Raw genomic sequence first — 19,338 nt, 5'->3', positions numbered from 1 at the left:
GCTGAAATCGAGCTGCATTTTCAACAGATTGGCACGATTACTATTTAGTTATTTCATCTCGTCCTACCAGTATGCACTGGTACAGTATCACTCCTTCTGTTGCATGGTACGAAAAGCACTGGCAATCCGTTGATACTACTTTTCACTTGTCATTCTTTTTTTATAAATTTAGAGTACCCAATTAATTTTTTCCAATTAAGGGGCAATTTAACGTGGCCAATCTACCTAAACTGCACATCTTTGGGTTGTGGGGGCGAAACCCACGCAAAATCAGGGAGAATGTGCAAACTCCACACGGACAGTGACCCAGAGCCGGGATCGAACCTGGGACCTCGGCGCCGTGAGGCAACAGGGCTCACCCTCTGCGACACCGTGCTGCCCTTTCACTTGTCATTTTTATGTTATTATTAAAAAATCTTTTTATTCTCCACATTTTCATCATTTTCATCAAACAACCAACAAAAGCAAAACAAACAAAGCAACAATCCCAAAAAGCAGCCCCAATAATATACAGTTTGATATATCAACTCATACATTCCGAAAATAAGTTAACAACAAAACAGGAAAATAAATCCAATTCCCCCGTCCCGCCCCCAGTGTTTAATGGCAACAGGTTCCCGAAAGTGCATGATAAACAATCCCCATGAATTGTAGAACCCCCCCTCCTCTCCCACCCCCGTAGCTCAAATTTCACTTTCTCCAGGGTCAAGAATTCCAGTAGGTCCCTCCGCCATGCCAAGACACAGGGTTGAGAAGCTGACCTCCACCCCAGCAGGACCCACCTCCGGGCAATCAGCGAGACAAAGGCTAAAACGTTTGCCCCCGCATTCGCCTGCAGCTTGGGCCGGTCCAACACCCTGAAAATGGCCTCTAGGGGACCTGGTTCCAAGTCCACATGTAACCTCCCTCCAGTACCTTTCCAACTGCGGTTCGGAGCAAAGCATATTTGCATGGTTTGCAGGGTCCCTCCCGCACCACTCACAGCTATCCTCCACCCCCTCATAGAGCCATCTCATCCTCGCCATTGTCAGATGCGCCCCATACACCACCTTCAGTTGTATCAGTCCCAAACTCACACATGAGGCTGATGCATTCACCCTTGGTAACACCGCATATCAAAACCCCCCACCCCCCCCAAAACACAACCCCTCACTTTCCCCATGTTCACCGCCTAATAGTAATATAAAAGGTTTGGGAGGCCCAGACCCCTGCCTGCCGCCCTCTCTGCAGGACCACCTTCCTGACCCTGACTACCATCCCCCACAGATGAACGAGGTGACCACTTTGTCCACTTTCTTAAGAAATGACTTGGGTAAAAAGACTGGCAGGTCCTGAAACAAAAACAAAAACCGCGACGACACATTAATTTTAATCGTCTGCACCTGATCCCCCAATGACAGAGGGAGATTGTCCCACCTTGCCAAGTCGGCTTTCACTCTCCCCACCTAGCTAGTGAAATTGTACCTACAGAGCCTCCCCCCAATTTGCGCCACCTGCACCCCCCCGATACCTGAAGTGGGTTGCCGCCCTGCAAAATGGCAGCCCGCCCCCACTCCCGACCCCACTCCTGGTTGGGACACCATAAAATAATCCCTCTTCTCAAAATTTAGTTTATACCCCGAAAACGACACGAGTCTTTGGATAAGTCCCACTATGTTCCCCACCGATGTACTCTACTCCGGAATATGCAGCAAAAATCTTCCATGTACAAGGATACCTACCGTATGTTCCATCCCCCCTCACACTATCCCCCTCCAAAGTCACTGGCCATTCTTATGTCAGTCGAGATAGTGAGTTGTCATTTCTACGCTGGAGAACAGTAAAGCCAAGTCAATGCTGTTCTACGCTGGAGAACAGTAAAGCCCTGTTAACAAGTTCATTTTTCACCTGGGAGTTTTGAATAGTTTTGAATAGTGATCAGGAAGAGAAAGAGTACATGATTTTTCATTTTGCTCCCTAGCCACACATGCAATAGCTGTTATCTCGTGCTTCAATTGTATCCTCACCGAAACTTCAAACTGAGTGGGCTTCCAATGACAGCCATTTAGTGAGTGGTCACCCGGCAAAAAATAGTTAAAGACCTGGCTAAGGTGTTGACAAGACCTGTAGCACAGCAACAATTTTGAGAATGGTGGAGGGGGAAGGGTTTCCATTAGTGGGGAAGCCCCAGATGGTAGAGTTGATACCCTTCATCAAGGAGGAATGGCGAAGATGCTGGCCGGGCTGGTGGAGGAAAAAATGCTTGACAAGGCACCAGAGGTGGACCTGCCCACAGGTCCTTGAGGCAGAAGCCGTGAGTGGGGGAGCCGCCGCAGGCGGTGATAGTGCGGTTACCCAAGATTGTGGCGAAGGAGAGATTCTGAGGTGGGCAGGGAGAAGCGAGACGTTGTGTCTGGCAGGGCCTGTTGGGTGGGGTTGTCGGCTGGGTGGGTATTAAGGTGGATGAAGGTCCGATTGCACAAGCTAAGGAGGAACGCTGCGGGGAGGGGTGGAGGGAGGTGCAGGGGGGCCTTCGAGCGAGAGTTGCCATACTAGCAAGTAATACTGGTAAATGGAGGTGAGGTGGGGGAGGAGTTTGTGAGCATCGGCCAGATTGACGGGGGGGGGGGGGGGGGGTGATTGCGACATGGCAGAGTTGGAGGCTGAGTGTGGTTATGGGTGGAGAGGGCCCTGGCCATCTTGGATGGGCCTGGTTTAGGGCGGTATTATATGAGGTAGAACCGGTGGGGGATGATGGCGGACGATAGTGGGGAAGAAAGGCGTAAGTCTCCAGGAAGAGTCATGACGTGGAGCATCCAGGGGCGAAATGAGGTCCCGGATTTTTGCACACCTGAGGAGTTTTGAAAGTGAAGGTGATATTTCTGCAGGAGGCGCACCTCCGGGTGAAAGATCAGGTTAGGTTCAGGAACGAATGAATGGTACACGTATTTCCCTCGGTGTTTGATTCGAAACCCCAGGGGGTGGCCATTTTGTTGAACGGAAGGACTGAGTTTGTGGGGCCAGAGAATTGCAGGACCTGGGGGGAAGATATGTGATCATGAATGGGGTGCTGGAGGGGATGCTGGTGGTGCTAGTCAATGTATATGCGCCCAATTAGGATGACGCAGGGTTCGTAAAGGAATTAGTGAGAACAATCTCGAACTTGGAAACGCACCAACTGATTATGGGTGGAGATTTTAATTGTGTGATGGAGCCGAAGGTGGACAGGTTGAGCCCCAAGTCAATGGGAAGGTCGAGGATGGCAAAGGAGCTGGGAGCGTAGGAGTTGTAGAATGTAGGGAATGGTTGATTCATGGAAGTTCAGGAACCTAGGGGGGAGTATTCTTTATTCTCGCATGTGTACAAAGTGTACTATAGAATTGATTTATTTGTGGTAAGTCGGGTGTGTTTATGGGTGTGTTAGGGGTAGAATATGCGGGAATAATGATTTTGGACCATGAGCCGCACTGGCTGGAGGTGAGGTGCAGAGGCTGGGGTGGAGATTAGATTCAGGTCTCTTGGCAGATAAGGGGTTTTATGAGGCTGGCAAATGGCAATTATGTGGAGCTTATTCAGAACGAGGAGGTGTCAGCAGCCAGGTTCTGGGAACGTTGAAGGCAGTGGTTTAAGAGGAGATTGTCTTGCACAGGAGGAGGAGGGAGGAGCATTAACGGTTGCTGGACGAGATAGTAAAGATGGAAAGGAGACACCCGAGGACTCCCAATAAGGAATTGTTAGCGGAGAGGAACAGGTTGCATGGGCAGTTTGATAGGTTGACGACGAGAAAGATGATTGGGCAGTTACGGAGGGCGTGGAAGTGCAGTACAAGTACAGAGAGAAGAAGTCGAGCCATTTGCAGGTCCACCAACTACAGAGGCAGGCGGCGCCTAGGGAAATTCTAAGGTGAGGCTTTGTCAGAGCCGGGGGTATTATGAGAAGCTGAAGAGGGCTGAGCCGGGTGGAGAGGAAGGGGTCATGGGTAGTTTTTGGATGGGTTGGAGTTCCGAAGGTTGGAGGAAGGGAAGAGGCAGGCATTGGAGGAGCAGCTGGAGCTGAGGGAGGTGATCGATAGTGTCAGGGCAATACAGTCATGGAAGGCCCAAGGGCCAGACAGCTTCCCAGCGGAGTTTTATAAGGTGTTTATGATTGAGTCGGCACCTCACTTGTTTGGGATGTTTAGTGAGGCGTCGGAGAGGGGGAGTTGCCAGAGAAGCTGACACAGGCAGCGATTACACTAATCCTGAAGAAGGGGAAGGATCCGTTGGAGTGTGGGTCGTACAGGCCCATTTTGTTGTGGAATATGAACGTGAAAGTACTGACAAAGTTGTTGGCGGGGAGGATGGAGGGATGTGTGCCAGGGGTGGTTTTCGAGGACTAAACAGGTTTTGTGAAGGGACGACAGTTCTCTAGCAATATTAGAAGGCTATTAAATGTGATTATGACTGCATTATGGGGGGCAGGCACTGGAGGTTATTGTTTCTACGGATGCAGAGAAGGCCTTTGACCAGGTGGTGGAGGTACTTGCTTGAAATTTTGGGGATGTTTGGGTTTGGGCTGAAGTTTGTGGCATAGGTGCCTCTTTTGTATGCATTTGCAGTGGCAAGTGTACGTACGAGTGAGATGAGTTCACCCAGTTTTGGACTGCATAGGGGAACAAGACGGGTGTCCGTTGCCTCTGTTGCTGCTTGGGTTAGCGATTGAGCCCTTGGCAATGGCCACACGTGGGTCTGTGGAATGGCAGGGAATTGTGAGGGGGAGCAGGGAGCACTGGGTGCCGTTATACGCGGATGACCTTTGGTGTTTGTGTCGGAACCGCTGGACAGTATGGGCAGGATCATTGGACTATTGGAGAGGTTTAGGATATAAGTTAAATATCGGGAAGAGCGAGGTGTTTCTGGTGAATGGGGTGGGGGGGGGGGGGGGGGGGGGGGTTGGCAATTTGAAGGTGTTGCTGTTTCAGGTAGCTGGGGCAAGGTTTAAGTATTTGGTATTCAGGTGACACGAAAATGGGCTATGATGCACAGATGGAACTTGACAACATTAGTGGAGGAGGTGAAAGGGGATTTTAAGAGGTGGGATACGTTGCACTTGACATTAGCAGGTGGTAAAAATGAATATGCTGCCAAGGTTCCTCTTTGTTCTCCAGACTGTCCCGATCTTTTTCCTTAAGGCCTTCTTCTGGAGGTTGGGGACAGTCATCTCGGAGTTCACATGGGTAAGGAAGGTGCTGAGGGTAAAGAGGGCTCTGTTGCAGAAACAGAAAGGGGGGTTGGCGCTCCCGAAGCTTCTACACTAGTATTGGGTGGCGAATGAGGGGAAGGTGAGGCGATTGGGGGGAGGGGGTGACTAAAGGGGAAAAACTGTACACACTGTGGACTGAGATTGAATGGATTGCAAGGATTGTGTATTTTATATGTTGCTGTTTTTACACATGTTTGCCATAAAGTACATTAAAGAAAAAGTTCAAGCTGAATGGGTGTTAGCATACCTGAGTCTGATCTTGTCCAGACATGTTTGCTGCCAGCAAGGGTCATTTCCTAGAGACGAATGGCAAGAGCTCACTGTATCAGTTCATGTCGATGCCAAGAATAGTTTACCTATAAACACATGCCAATCTTCAGCCAAAGCAAGACGATCCAAGGGCCTATCCCACAACTGTCTTGGCCTGTATACCATAGGTACTTACCATCTATACCCATTGAGATGTTGAATTGTTGGGATTGTTGTGTTTGAAACAGCTAGGCATTTAACTAGACTTAACACTGTTACAGAAGTAGAAACATTCATTAACCCTACAATCAATAAAGCCTTGAAATCCTTATTACCTATTTTCAATAAAATACATTGGTTCTCTGTGATACTTTCATTTGTCACAGTGATTCATAGGGGCTCCAGTTTCTTGAAGGAATTTCCCAGTAACTATTAATTTGCCAGTGATTCATGGTAGTTCTTGTTCCTCTAAGGATTTCTTCAATCTCATTTTTCAAAAGGACTTGCTTTGACAGGCTTCTTACAGACATGTCCCAAATTCTTGGAAATGAGCTTCTTGTAAAGCCATTGTTTTATACAGAGATGTACTCTATTGCTAAAATATGTGATGTTGATGATTTTTTTGTTACTACAACTTCATTTATTTAAATGTAGAGTTTTTTAAAAATAAATTTAGATTACCCAATTATTTTTTCCAATTAAGGGGCAATTTAGCGTGGCCAATCCACCTACTCTGCACATTTTTGGGTTGGGGGGGCGAAACCCACGCAGACACGGGGAGAATGTGCAAACTCCACACAGACAGTGACCCAGAGCCGGGATCGAACCTGGGACCTCAGCGCTGTGAATTTAAATGTAGAGTTGATGAGAACCTTGAATTTAATTTTTAAAATGACAAAACATGTAGCGTTGGGACTATAAAAGCTTAATGCAGTAGAGCTGCAGTCCTATCATCCTCTGAACGCTGTGCATTTACTTGTGGTTCACTGTACTATCAGCTTTAAATGCAAGTCTAAAGCGTCAAGTTACAAAATTGTGCTGCTTTACAATAGTTTTATGATCATTCCCCATAGTAAGGACAGTAAAGACAAAGTAATCAGCTCTTCAACTTGTAATTTAAAAATTTTAACAGTGCACAGTCTCAATGCAGTACATTTCCTATTAAATTATAAAATATACCTTTTCAATTCACAGGACATGTTGGAGGCTCTTAAAGCCCTGTCTGTATTCTTTACTGAGAATAGTTTACGTACGAGGAGAAACCTGCGAGGAGACATTGAGCGGCGTAGCTTGTCCATCAATGAAGAATTTGTACGTGTGTTCAAAGAAGTCAAAGAGGTACGTGTCAAACATCTCTGACAATGAAGAGGACTTGCGACTTGTGAAGTGTTGAGTGATATTATAAATTAAGGTCTTTTTAAAAAAAACTAAAAAGGAATTGGAGTAAACTGACAACCAAAGATCATTTTGTATGTTTGTATCCAACAAAAATTAAATATGTCTCTACTCATTAGGAAGTTTTTGATAGCTTTCAACAAGATTGCTGCATGGAACTTGTTCTGAAGTGGTATTCTTCATATTGGTAGAGCGAGAGAAGAGATGACATGACCAGACTTGAACTTTGTACTTTTAAAATCTGGGTGATCACATGGATATAAGAAATGGTGGTGGGTTGGGGGTGCATGAAATGGCCATTTGGCCCATTAAAGGTCATCCCTTTACTGCTTTAACTGACCCACTGTGGAATAATTCCATTTTGGATGATCCCAATATTTTACCATGATTACCAAATCTGGCAGATCACTCGCACATTGATTCTCAACATATTTTTCACCAATTTATGTCCTCTACTGCCTGATATACTTTGAAGTAATAATGTGATTTTTTTTCTTGCAGGAGGGAAAGAAATCCTTTGCATTAATATGGTACCTTCATGACACAGCTAATGAACTACTTTTAAAGTGTAGAAACTGTTGTAACTGGAGAAATGGGATATACAATTTGGACACCGTAAGATCTGACAAACAGTAATGAAATAATGAATAGACAATCAGTTGGTGATGATGGCAGATGGATAAAAGTTTGGCCAGGGCACCAGTAACAAGAGTTCCCCAGCCCTTACTGATACCGTGCCAATTAATCTTTTATGTTACTTGAGAGGGCAGACAGTCTTGTTTTAATGTCTCATCCACAGCTGGCTCATCCGACAGTGCTCCTTCAGTTCTGACCTCCCGCATATCCCTGACTTCATTCATTCCAGAATCGTTAATATCTGCATCTGACTAGACTATATCAGGGATTATAACATAGTGATTATGTTAACTGGACCAGAGTCCAGAGACCTGGGCTAATAATCTAGAGGTGTGAGTTGTTACGAGGTACCACAAAGTTATTAATCTGGGCAAGACTCCTCGATTTGTCACCGTCTGGTTAGGATACCACCAAATTATTACAAGCCCATATGAGGAGGGATGAACTGGCTCCCTGTCTTTATCTAACCCCCTCTGGTGATAGCGACAGGATTTAATCTAAAAAGACCCCTTTCCACAGGTGCCTTTTCCCAGAACCAATAGTTAAATTGTAAAAGTGAGCCAATTTAACCAGATTTTCATGAGTTAAAGAGCGAGTGGGTTTATTAATGACTAAAAGGAAATGAAAGAACGGTAGTTCCCATTCATATACATTCACATGGATTCAAAGTCAGAATTGAGCCTAAAGTAAGTAACTAAAAGAAAAAGGGTATATGGAACAGTTTTTGACTCGTGAGGAGTGGATGATGTTCCGTGGTGGCCATTACAATTCGAGATTCCAGTAGACTTGGCTTCAATAGGTGAATAGTAAGTTTCGAGGTTCCAGTAGGGTTGACATCAGCAGGTGAACAGTTGAGTTTTCAATTCGAGTGTTCTGTAGTTTGGCAGAGAAGCTTCCTAGTTATTTTTTTAGTTTCAACCCTTTTGTTATTTGGAGCTGACATCCACAGCCAGAGAGAGAGAGAGAGATTCAAGTTATACCTGCAAGAAAAGCTATTTTGTGCTTTCTGGCTTCTTTTCAGCTTGCAACACTTGGTCGCACACAGGCAGACAGGCATTGAGGCAGCTTTTCACCCATTCGTTGCATATTCCAACTGGGAAGGTGAATCCACAATTCCATCGAGGCATTACTCATAAGATCTCTTGAGGTGAGATGGCCATTAAGTCTCTTTGCTCCAGCAGTGATGATAATTTGTTTATGCTTTGGAAGTACCTCGCCTGGAAACAGGGAGGGATTCCATTGTCCCTTGGAGAATCACCCTGTAGGAATTCAGCCAGTGGCTGACTTCACATCTTCAGTCAAGTTTGGTTTGCATGTTCAAATTTAAAGACGGGTCTTATGCCCAGTATTTCCTGAAGTAATTCCATAGTTTTTACTCCATCATCGTGACAGAGTAATGGAAATTATTCATGACTCGCAGCAAAATAGCTTCATTTTATAATAAAAGTTGAAAAATATCAACTTTTTCAATGCTCTTAACATTTTCTCTGCAAAATGCACTCAAAACAGGACACTGTTTCTTTTCCATTCAATCATTTCCTAAAAGTCCATCTGTTGTCAGCACTGCTGTTCTTGCCATGTTTTAAGGTGAGAACACCTTGCAACTTCTTTCCAGTAAGTCAACCTGACCCCTCCCCCTCCAAGCCTCCATAGCAGCTAAGCTTCATGTGAGACAGGATTCAGAGCTGGTCACCAGACCCTCTTAATTCCTTCATTTTTCTTGGAATTATGTCTCAAGACATAATCATCTTATAAAATCTCATATTCAGCTTGGTAAGGCAACTGCTCGGCCCAAGATTGCAAGAAACTGCAGAGTGTGGTGAACTCAGCCCAACGCATCGCACAAGCTTGCAACCCTCCTATTGATTCTGTATACACCTCCCGCTGCCTCAGGAAGGCAGCCAGCATTGTCAGAAACCCTTCACACCCAAGCCTTGCCCTCTTCCAGACGGTTCCATCAGGCAGAAGGTATAGAAGTCTGAAGACCTGCACATCCAGACAAAGGAACTGCTTCTTTGCCACAATTACTAGACTCCTCAACGACTCTACCGTGGACTGATCTGTTCCCTGTAAAATCACTATTCACGACGCCCTATGCTGCTCTTGTTTGGCCTTGTCCCGCACTAACCAATCACTATTTTGTTGATGCGCCACTGTCAATGTACTCTGCCGATTATTCTTTTGTCTACTATGTAGACAACCAGGGGCTGGTGTAGCTCACAGGGCTAAATCGCTGGCTTTTAAAGCAGACCAAGCAGGCCAGCAGCATGGTTCAATTCCCGTACCAGCCTCCCCGGACAGGCGCCGGAATGTGACAACTACGGGCTTTTCACCGTAACTTCATTGAAGCCTACTTGTGACGATAAGCGATTTTCATTTTTTCATGTACGCACTGTGTACGTTCCCTTGGCTGCAGAAAAATACTTTTCAGTGCACTTCGGTACATGTGACAATAAATATCAATCAATCAAAAAAAGAATGACACTGAGGCTACAATTGCATGACAATTGTTGTGTTTACACAGTGCAAGATTGCTTTGTGCCAATGCTCCAGTTGTAGTGTAATTCTGTGGTCAGGACCTGATGTGACTGGGTATTGGCTTCATATTGAATCCAGATTTATAACTTCAGTTTTATTGGAAAACAAGACACTTAACATGGACACTTTAATTGGACTCCAAATGTAATCGTAATTTCTAAATGTCTGCTATATACGCTAGCTTTCAGTTTGCTTAAAAAAATGCAATTTGTTAAATTTCTGCACTGTGAAAGTGGTGTGCCAATTAATCCTTCCAGGTCGCTATTAAATCACCATGCAACGGAGGGAAACCAATTAAATTCATTTTCCAAATCTTTTGCTGAAAGTTATGTTTCTACTGCTCCCCCTGTTTCAGCAACCTTGAATAGTTAATTGTTGTTATGCACAAACTAGTGAGCCACCTACTGTTGTCCTTAATGCAAAGAAAAGATATATGGTGACCCAGTAATTTTATCTGAAGGGATTGTGAAAGGCAGTGTTCAGGCCTTTTTTCATTAAGGCTAGTTCTTATACAGGAGGCTTTCTCAACTTACACAATATTTTATGCCTCAAATATTTTTCTTATTTTTCTTCTGTTTGCAGGAGTTGGTTGATTTAGAATCCATGAGAATTAGATGACAATATATTTTTCTTTTATCAGAACCAATAACTTTGACCAGAGAATTTGTAAAAGGGATCACCAAATAATGAACACAATATATTTTACTTCCCTGTAGTGGGTATTTTGGCTCAACTATGATTTATCAGTTCAGTGGAGACTTCAAGAGTTGTATTATAGAGATAGATAGAACATAGAACAGTACAGCACTGTTTAGGTCCTTCAGCCCACGATGTTGTGCCGACCATTTATCCTAATCTAAGATCAACCTAACCTACACCCCTTCAATTTACTGCTGTCCATGTGCCTGTCTTAAGAGTCGCTTAAATGTCCCTAATGACTCTGACTTTGCCTCCTCTGCTGGCAGTGCATTCCACACACCCACCACTCTCTGTGTAAAGAACCTACCTCTGACCTCTCAGATTCTAGCCTTTCTGTCCTTGGTGTACATGTGGACTGGTTACCTTTATAAACCCAAAATGCAAAGTTGTATTTTCATTAATGTTAAAGGGTTTAGTTTTAAACCAGCATACGTTTGCTTTAATGCAGTAAACTCTTCAATTAACACTCTTTGAGAGCCCCATATATAAGCATGTTTGAATAGGAATTTATAATGTTCTCTTGTGAAGAGAGTGCATTAGGTGGTAGGAAGGTAGACAACAATATACATTGTGTTGCTAGCATGTTTACTGTTTTATTGACTTTGATTGTAAACAGAGTTTCTAGCCATAAATCTACAGACCACTCCCAATTCTTAACACAAGTTCCCAGGATTGTCTCTAAAAAGTGTCTTCACCGGTGATGTGGTACAATTATTTCTTTAATATATAATTGGGAAGTTGTGGAATCAGAGGAAATTCTGGCAACTCTGAGGCTTGGATTGGCAGACTTGATCTAAAAGTTTGGACATTTGGTGTGATCCGATGATCCTTTTCCCCACCCTCTCGACCATATCCTTGGTGGTAGGGACTTATGGTCACCTTGATCCATCACTGCTCTCTATCTTGCTACTTCTCCAGCCATCATCAAAAGCCTCCTCAAATCCCAGCTCTTGGTCATGATTTGGTCACTTCTACTAAATCTGTAACTATTACTCAGCCGTTACTTTTGTCTCTATGGGGTACCTTAAGACACTCATTACTCGAATAATGTCTATAATTGTAGGTGGTTGTTTTTCGTTTCACTGAGTCAAACACCACGAACAGGCATTGTGATTCTGCCGATGCTGTTCAGAGATGATGAGTTTTCATCCAATCTTTCTTTATCCTCTGTTGGTTTTTTTTAAACCAATTATGCAGTTAATCAAAGGATAATTTTATTTTGGACAGAAAAAAAATCCCATCATGAGAACATTTCTTCTTTATGAAAATGGCAGGTTGGCTGTGTCTATGGAGAGAGAATTAGAGTTAATGTTTCCAGTCCAATGTGACTTCATTGGAACCGATCCATAGATGCTGCAAAACCTGCTGAGATTTTCCATTTTTTTACTGTTTTTATTTCAGATTTTGAGCAGTGTTTTGATTTTTTAAATCTAAATAGCATGTTGATTTCACACTCCTAGGAACTGGAGGGTGTTCATGAAGATGTCCAAGCAATGAGTGCCTGCTGCCAGGATATGACCAGCCGTTTAAAGGTAAGAAGTACAAAAACCACACCTCTCACAGACCGCAGAGGAACATAGCTGAGTTAATATTACACAGTACACGAGAGACACTTACTACTGTTACCTTTTCTATTTTCATGTGTTACATATGTTTTTGGGATTAGTGCTGGCAGATGATTTCCATTACCCTATGACTTCTGTACGCCTATGATGAGGTTAAAGCAGGAGACCATTTCTACCAGCCTACTAACAATAAAGATGCACACTGCCTGTGGATTTTATCTGCTTTGGAGGAGTTTATAAACATTTTTTTATGGGATATGGGTGTCACTGGTTAGGCCAGCATTTATTGCCCATCCCTAGTTGCCCATCCGAAGGTGGTGGTGAGTTGCCTTCTTGAACCGCGACAGTACCTGTGGTGTAGGTACACCCACTGTGCTATTAGAAAGGGAATCCCAGGATTTTGCCCCAGTGACAGTGAAGGAACAGCAATATATTTCCAAGTCAGGGTGGTGAGTGACTTGGAGGGGAACCTCCAGGTGATGGGGTTCCCAAGTATCTGCTGCTCTTTTCCTTCTTAATGGTAGTAGTTGTGGGTTTGGAAGGTGCTGTCTAAGGAACCTTGGTGAGTTACTGCAGTGCCTCTTGTAGATGGTGCACATGGCTGCTACTGTTCGTCGGTGGTGGAGGGTTTGAATGTCTGTGGAAGTGGGAGCAATCAAGCGGGCTGCTTTGTCCTGGATGGTGTCAAGCTTCTTGTATTTCGTGACTAAATATAATTTACACTTCAGTAACACAAGATTCAGAGTATTTTCTTTACTTAAATTTTATTGTTTCACATTGGCTTAACGTTAAACAACTTATATTTATGCAGCACTTTTAAGAGAATAAAACATCTCAAGGCACTTTACAGGTGCATAATTAGATGCAAATTGATATGAGCCAGATAAAGCATGGTAAAGGCATAATATTTAAAGGGTGCCATAAAGGAGGTGGAGAAATAGACTAATTTAGAGAGGGAGTTCTAAAACCTGAGGCCTGCGAATACTTAATGATGGCGTGAAGGAACTGAAGGATACAAAAAAATGTGCGAACTGGGGGAATGTGGAATTCTCTGAGGATTGTAAATCTGGAGGACGTGACCAAGACAGACAGGGGCAGGCCATTGAGGGATTTGAACATGAAGAAAATTTAAACAATGATAACCACCTGACAACGTTGCAGCAGGCACCTAAACTGCACGGTACTAACCTGGGTGGCACAGTAGCACAATGATTATCACTGTTGCCTCACAACGCCAAGGACCCGCATTCGATTCCCGGCTTGGGTCACTGTCTGTGCTGAGTCTGCACACTCTTTCTGCGTCTGCGTGGATTTCCTCCGGGTGCTGCAGTTTCCTCCCACAAGTCCCGAAAGATGAATTCTCCCTCCGTGTACCTGAACGTTTGCCTTGGTATGCCAGGGGAAAGGAGTGACGTAGTAGACGTAGCTGCACAGATGGTCTCAATCTTAGTGACAAAGAAGTCCATGAATTTTGTTTGTTAGCAGTATCAAAGCAGGAGGCATGGGAGACTGATTTAAAAAGGCGATTTGTTATGTAGTCAAGTTAGGTATTATCTCTGCATTCCACAATGATTTAGCCCAAACAACTTCTGCCATAAATGTTCAAGATTGAGTTCTTTAGATCTCATGGTGCAAGATTCAGGTTGTATTTCGGAGGATGGATAGGGAGAGTTTATTAGTTTTTGTGCAGGACAGGCAAATTAAAAAATAAATAAATTTAGAGTACCCAATGCTTTTTTTTTCCAATTAAGGGGCAATTTAGCGTGGCCAATACACATACCTTTTTTTTTATAAATGTTTTTATTCAGTTTTCATATTTTATATTGAACAAATTACAAATTGTTAGGAGAAAGAAAAAAAAACAAACACGCAAAAATTAACATACATATTTACAGGTAAGCATCTTCGTAGTAGTAACTGCGCCCCCCCCCCCCCCCCCCCCCCCCCTCAACATGTTTATTTAGTTTGGTTTTGGGCCTTAGCTAGCCATCGAACCCCCGTAACGAACCTGTAGCCCCCCCCCCCCCCTCCCGCTACCTTCCCCCGACTATTCTTCCTCTTGTACATTGGCCACAAATAGGTCCCGGAACAGTTGCATGAATGGCTCCCACGTTCTGTGGAAGCCGTCGTCCGACCCTCGGATGGCAAATTTGATTTTCTCCATTTGGAGAGATTCCGAGAGGTCGGACAGCCAGTCCGCAGCTCTGGGCGGTGCTGCTGACCGCCAGCCAAACAGGATTCTACGGCGGGCGATCAGGGAGGCAAAGGCAAGGGCATCCGTCCTCCTCCCCAGGAATAGATCTGGCTGTTCTGAAACCCCGAAGACCGCCACTATCGGGCATGGCTCCACCCTCACTCCCACCACTTTGGACATTACCTCGAAGAAGGCTGTCCAGTACTCCACGAGTCTGGGGCAAGACCAGAACATGTGGGCGTGGTTGGCCGGGCCTCTTTGGCACCGTTCACATCTGTCTTCCACCTCCGGGAAGAACCTACTCATACGGGTTCTTGTTAAGTGGGCTCTATGTACCACTTTTAGTTGCGTCAGGCTGAGCCTTGCGCACGTGGAGGTGGAGTTGACCCTATGCAGTGCTTCGCTCCAGAGTCCCCACCCGATCTCCATCCCCAGGTCGTCCTCCCATTTCCTCCTTGTTGCGTCCAGTACGGTGTCGTCCCTATCTACCAGTCGGTCATACATGTCACTACAGTTCCCTTTCTCTAGGATACTTGCGTCCAGTAGGTCTTCCAGTAGTGTCTGTCGTGGCGGTTGTGGGTACGTCCTTGTCTCCTTTCGTAGGAAGTTTTTGAGCTGCAGGTACCGTAGCTCGTTTCCCCCCAGCTAGCTGAAATTTCTCTGTCAGTTCGTCCAGTGTTGCGATCCTGTCGTCCGTGTATAGGTCCCTGACTGTCAGTGTCCCCCCGTCCTGCCTCCACCTTTTGAAGGTGGCGTCGGTCAGTGCTGGTTTGAACCTATGGTTGTTGCAGATGGGAGCCCTGTTCGACATTTTGGTCAGGCCAAGTTGCTGCCGCAGTTGGTTCCAGGATTGGAGGGTGGCTGTCACCACTGGGCTGCTGGAGTGTTTTTTGGGTGGGGATGGGAGTGCTGCCGTGGCGAGGGCCCGGAGGGAGGTTCCCATGCAGGAGGCCTCCTCCGCACGCACCCACTCAGCTTCTGGCTCCTGGATCCATCCCCTTACTCGCTCGGCTGTTGCTGCCCAGTGGTAGAATTGTAGATTCGGGAGGGCTAACCCTCCCCTGGTTTTTGTTTTTTGTAAGACCTTCTTTGGGATCCTAGCATTTTTACCCCCCCATACGAACGCCATGATGAGTTTGTCCAGCGCTTTGAAAAAGGCCTTGGGGATGTAGATCGGAATGGATCTAAACAGGAAGAGGAACCTGGGCAGTACGTTCATTTTGATCGTCTGAACTCTCCCCGCGAGGGAGAGCGGGAGTGTGTTCCATCTTTGCAGGTCCTTTTTAACTTCCTCCGTCAGGCTGGTGAGGTTCCATTTGTGGATCCCTTTCCAGTCATGGGCTATTTGGATCCCCAGGTAGCGGAATTTATGTCGGGCTTGTTTGAACGGCAGCCCCTTTAGTGCTGCCGCCCCCCCCCCCCCCCCCCCCCCCCCCCCCCCTTGCGGGTGTACTGGGAAGATCTCACTTTTGCTCATGTTGAGTTTGTAGCCCGAGAAGGCTCCAAACTCTTTCAGGAGCGCGATGATTCCGTCCATGCTGCTTTGTGGGTCCGAGATATAGAGGAGCAGATCATCCGCATAGAGTGAGACTCTGTGCTGTCTACCTCCCCTTCGGATCCCCCTCCAATTTTTTGCTGCCCTGAGCGCGATTGCTAGCGGTTCAATTGCTAGTGCGAACAGCAGCGGGGACAGTGGGCATCCTTGTCTGGTGCCCCTGTGCAGCTGGAAGTATTGGGAGTTGGTATTGTTGGTCTGTACACTCGCCATGGGAGCGTTGTACAGGAGCTTTACCCAAGCGGTGAACCCTGTTCCAAGCCCGAACCGCTCCAGTACCTCTATGAGGTATTTCCTTTTCTGCGTCCAGGGAGACGATCACCTCTTGTGTTCTCTCCCCGGAGGGGGTCATTATCACGTTCAGCAGGCGCCTGATGTTCGCGGTCAGCTGTCTACCTTTGACAAAGCCCGTCTGGTCCTCTGTGACCACCTCAGGTACACAGTCTTCTAGCCTTTTGGCTAGGATTTTGGCCAGTATTTTGGCGTCTGCATTCAGCAGAGATATGGGTCTGTATGACCCACATTCCGTTGGGTCTTTGTCTTTCTTAGGTAGCCAATACACATACCTGCTCATCTTTGGATTGTGGGGGTGAGACTAGCGCAGACGCGGGGGGATGTGCAAACTCCACATGGACAGTGACCCGGAGCCGGGATCGAACCCGGGTCCTCAACACCTTGAGGCAGCAGTGCTAACCACTGCGTCACCGCGCTGCCCAGGACAGGTAAATTAAAGGTGAAGGCAAAGGTTTAGTTTGGCAGAAATGTCAAAGTGAATGGAAGGCTCAAGATTATGCAACTGGGAATTTGAAGGTGCTGTTGCAAGTTACTTTGTAGGGGTGGACACAGAAGGAAAGTAGAGTTGGAAGAGGAGGGGAACTGGGTAATAGAACATGGGAACCTGCCAAAACTCCACAGGATGAGTTTCTATTTTTGTTGCTGGTTGGAGACCAGGTGCTGCAGTTTTCTCAAATAGTTGTTTTTTCAAATTTGGAAGACAGTCATCTTGGGTTGCTCTGACATAACCTCCTAATATAACTTTCCGAATGCCAATCACATAAGCCTGGGAGCAGGCTACTAATCCCTCCCCCTTTGGTGAGATGGGAGTTAGAAGAAGGTTAAAGCTGTGTTCTGGCTGGAAAAATCATATGCGTGAATGTAACTTTCATTCTTGACTTAGGTTTGTATACATGGGTGGCACAGTGGTTAGCACTGCTGCATCACAGCACTAGGGCTCAATATCAGCTTGGGTCAATGTCTGTGTGGAGTCTGTACGTTCTCCCCGTGTCTGGGTTTCCTCCGGATTCCCTGGTTTCCTCCCATAGTCCAAAGATGTGCAGATTAGGTGGATTGACCATGCTAAATTGTCCCTTATGAAATGAAAATCGCTTATTGTCACGAGTAGGCTTCAATTAAGTTACTGTGAAAAGCCCCTAGTCGCCACATTCCGGCGCCTGTCCGGGGAGGCTATTACGGGAAGGCTGTTAGTGTCCAGGGATGTGCAGCTTAGGTTATGGGGTTACAGGATTAGGGGGGAAGTGGGTATGGGTAGATAGGAATAGGGCCGGTGCAGACTCGATGGGCTGAATGGCCTCCTTCACTGAAGGTATTCTATGAAATGAGTAAAATATCTATTTGTGTAGAAATTGTTGGTGTGTTCCAAAGATGTTAGACCGTGGATGTATTTGACTTTCCTCCAGTACCTAACAGTAAAACGCAAGTTTTATGTTTTCATTTCCAGCTAGCAAAGGAACAGACACAAGACCTGATCATTAAAACTACTAAGCTTCAATCAGAAAAGTAAGTAATGCATGTCATTTACAGGCCATGGAGGCTATTGGGGCTTTCTTCTTCTGCTTAGCTCTGCCACTTTAAAGATATGTTCTACATTGAATGTCAATGTGCTCTGAATATCCAATAAGGATTTTTGTGCACTATTAAGTGTGTTTCCCGGGTGTCGTTGGAGAGGGACCATGTGGTGTCTGTTGGCTCAATTGAGGCCTCTCATGCCTGTTGGACACTGTGGGGACTTCTTTAATCACTTTTTGTTTTAATATTTTAAGTTTCCTTTGGAATGGTGAGCAATTTTCTTTGTTCGACGGCTGGGCGATGTTGGTCATTGTCAATGCACAAAAACTAGTGGGTCAAAGGTTGTCTGTACACCATAGTGCTGTTGCTGTGGGCTGCCTCGACTTTGACAGTTTGTTATGTTAAATTAGGGCTCGTGGCAGAGTGTGAATTGCTTTGGAAGTATTAGTAGCAGAGCTGGAGTGATGTTGTGAAACACTGTTATTTGCTGCCATTTATTTGTGTGGCTGCAGTCATCAGTGAGGCAAGTCCCAAAGATCAGAAAAGCAGAAACAGATTTATTTGAAGCAGTTCTACATATTTGCACATAATGGCTGAGTAAAGTTTTGGGCAGGAGAATACCATTGTTGTATCTAGCCTACCTTTCCAAATCATCCATCGTTTTTCTTACTGTGATTCCGAAACTAAGAAATCCATTATAAAGCCGGATATGTTTTTATGGACCCGTTTAGCTCAGTTGGCTGGACAGTTGATTTGTGATGCAGTGAGGCCAGCTACACGGGTTCAATTCCTGTACCGGCTGAGGTTATTCATGAGGTGTGGTGATCCTCAGGTTAAATCACCACCAGTCAGCCCTCCTGCTCAAAGGGGAAAGCAGGCTATGGTCATCTGGAACGATGGTGACTTTACCTTTATCTAAGTTCTATTAGATTTGTATCTGTCCTTGGGGTTTGGGGGTCATTGGCCATGCCACTTTATGACCGATCCATAGTTATCATGGGAAGTGTTGGTGGGTCTTCTCCTTGATCTTCATGTAGTTCCTGTAGTGCTCATAAAGTGGTGGTTAGGGAATTATACAACATTGGCCAAACAACAAATGGAGGAACAACAGCATGTGTCCCATCAGGTTATTATGGACTTAGAAGAGGAATTTTGAGGTTACCACAATATAATATTTCCTGTACATCTGGTGGTTAGTTCACTAAGCAAAGGAGGTGCTGTTGGCATAGTCACAAATTGGATAGATCTTTCAAGCACATGACAGAGGCACGGTAAGTCAGATGATAGGTCCCCTTCTGTCTTGCATGATTCAATGAAGCTTGGTGAGTTTCTGTAGTGAATCCTATAAGAAGTAAATAAACTGTTGCTACGGTGCTAGTGATGAGGGAGTGCATCATGATTTCAATGGCTGGGGAGCTAATCAAGCAAACAATTCTCTTCTAATTGGTTTCAAGTTTGAGTGTTGTTGCAGCTGCACTCAC

At 45.4% G+C, this 19,338-nt stretch overlaps 1 protein-coding gene across 2 annotated transcripts in view; it reads left to right on the top strand.

The window, feature by feature from the left end:
- Nucleotides 1-19,338, top strand: part of cog6 (component of oligomeric golgi complex 6) — a 167,104-nt gene that overhangs the window by 15,910 nt on the left and 131,856 nt on the right. The window contains exons 1-4 of one of the 2 annotated variants that reach the window (XM_038817930.1): nt 6,675-6,807; nt 8,522-8,647; nt 12,198-12,269; nt 17,790-17,848. In XM_038817930.1, coding sequence (XP_038673858.1) covers nt 12,231-12,269; nt 17,790-17,848 — 98 coding nt within the window. In that variant the 5' untranslated portion in view covers nt 6,675-6,807; nt 8,522-8,647; nt 12,198-12,230. Of the gene's footprint in view, nt 1-6,663; nt 6,808-8,521; nt 8,648-12,197; nt 12,270-17,789; nt 17,849-19,338 lie in introns of those variants that run through there. The other variant, XM_038817929.1, reaches the window with a different exon arrangement.

Source organism: Scyliorhinus canicula, chromosome 14 (genome assembly GCF_902713615.1).
Source record: "Scyliorhinus canicula chromosome 14, sScyCan1.1, whole genome shotgun sequence".
NCBI lineage: Eukaryota > Metazoa > Chordata > Chondrichthyes > Carcharhiniformes > Scyliorhinidae > Scyliorhinus > Scyliorhinus canicula.
This window is presented reverse-complemented; position numbering and strand designations above follow the sequence as displayed.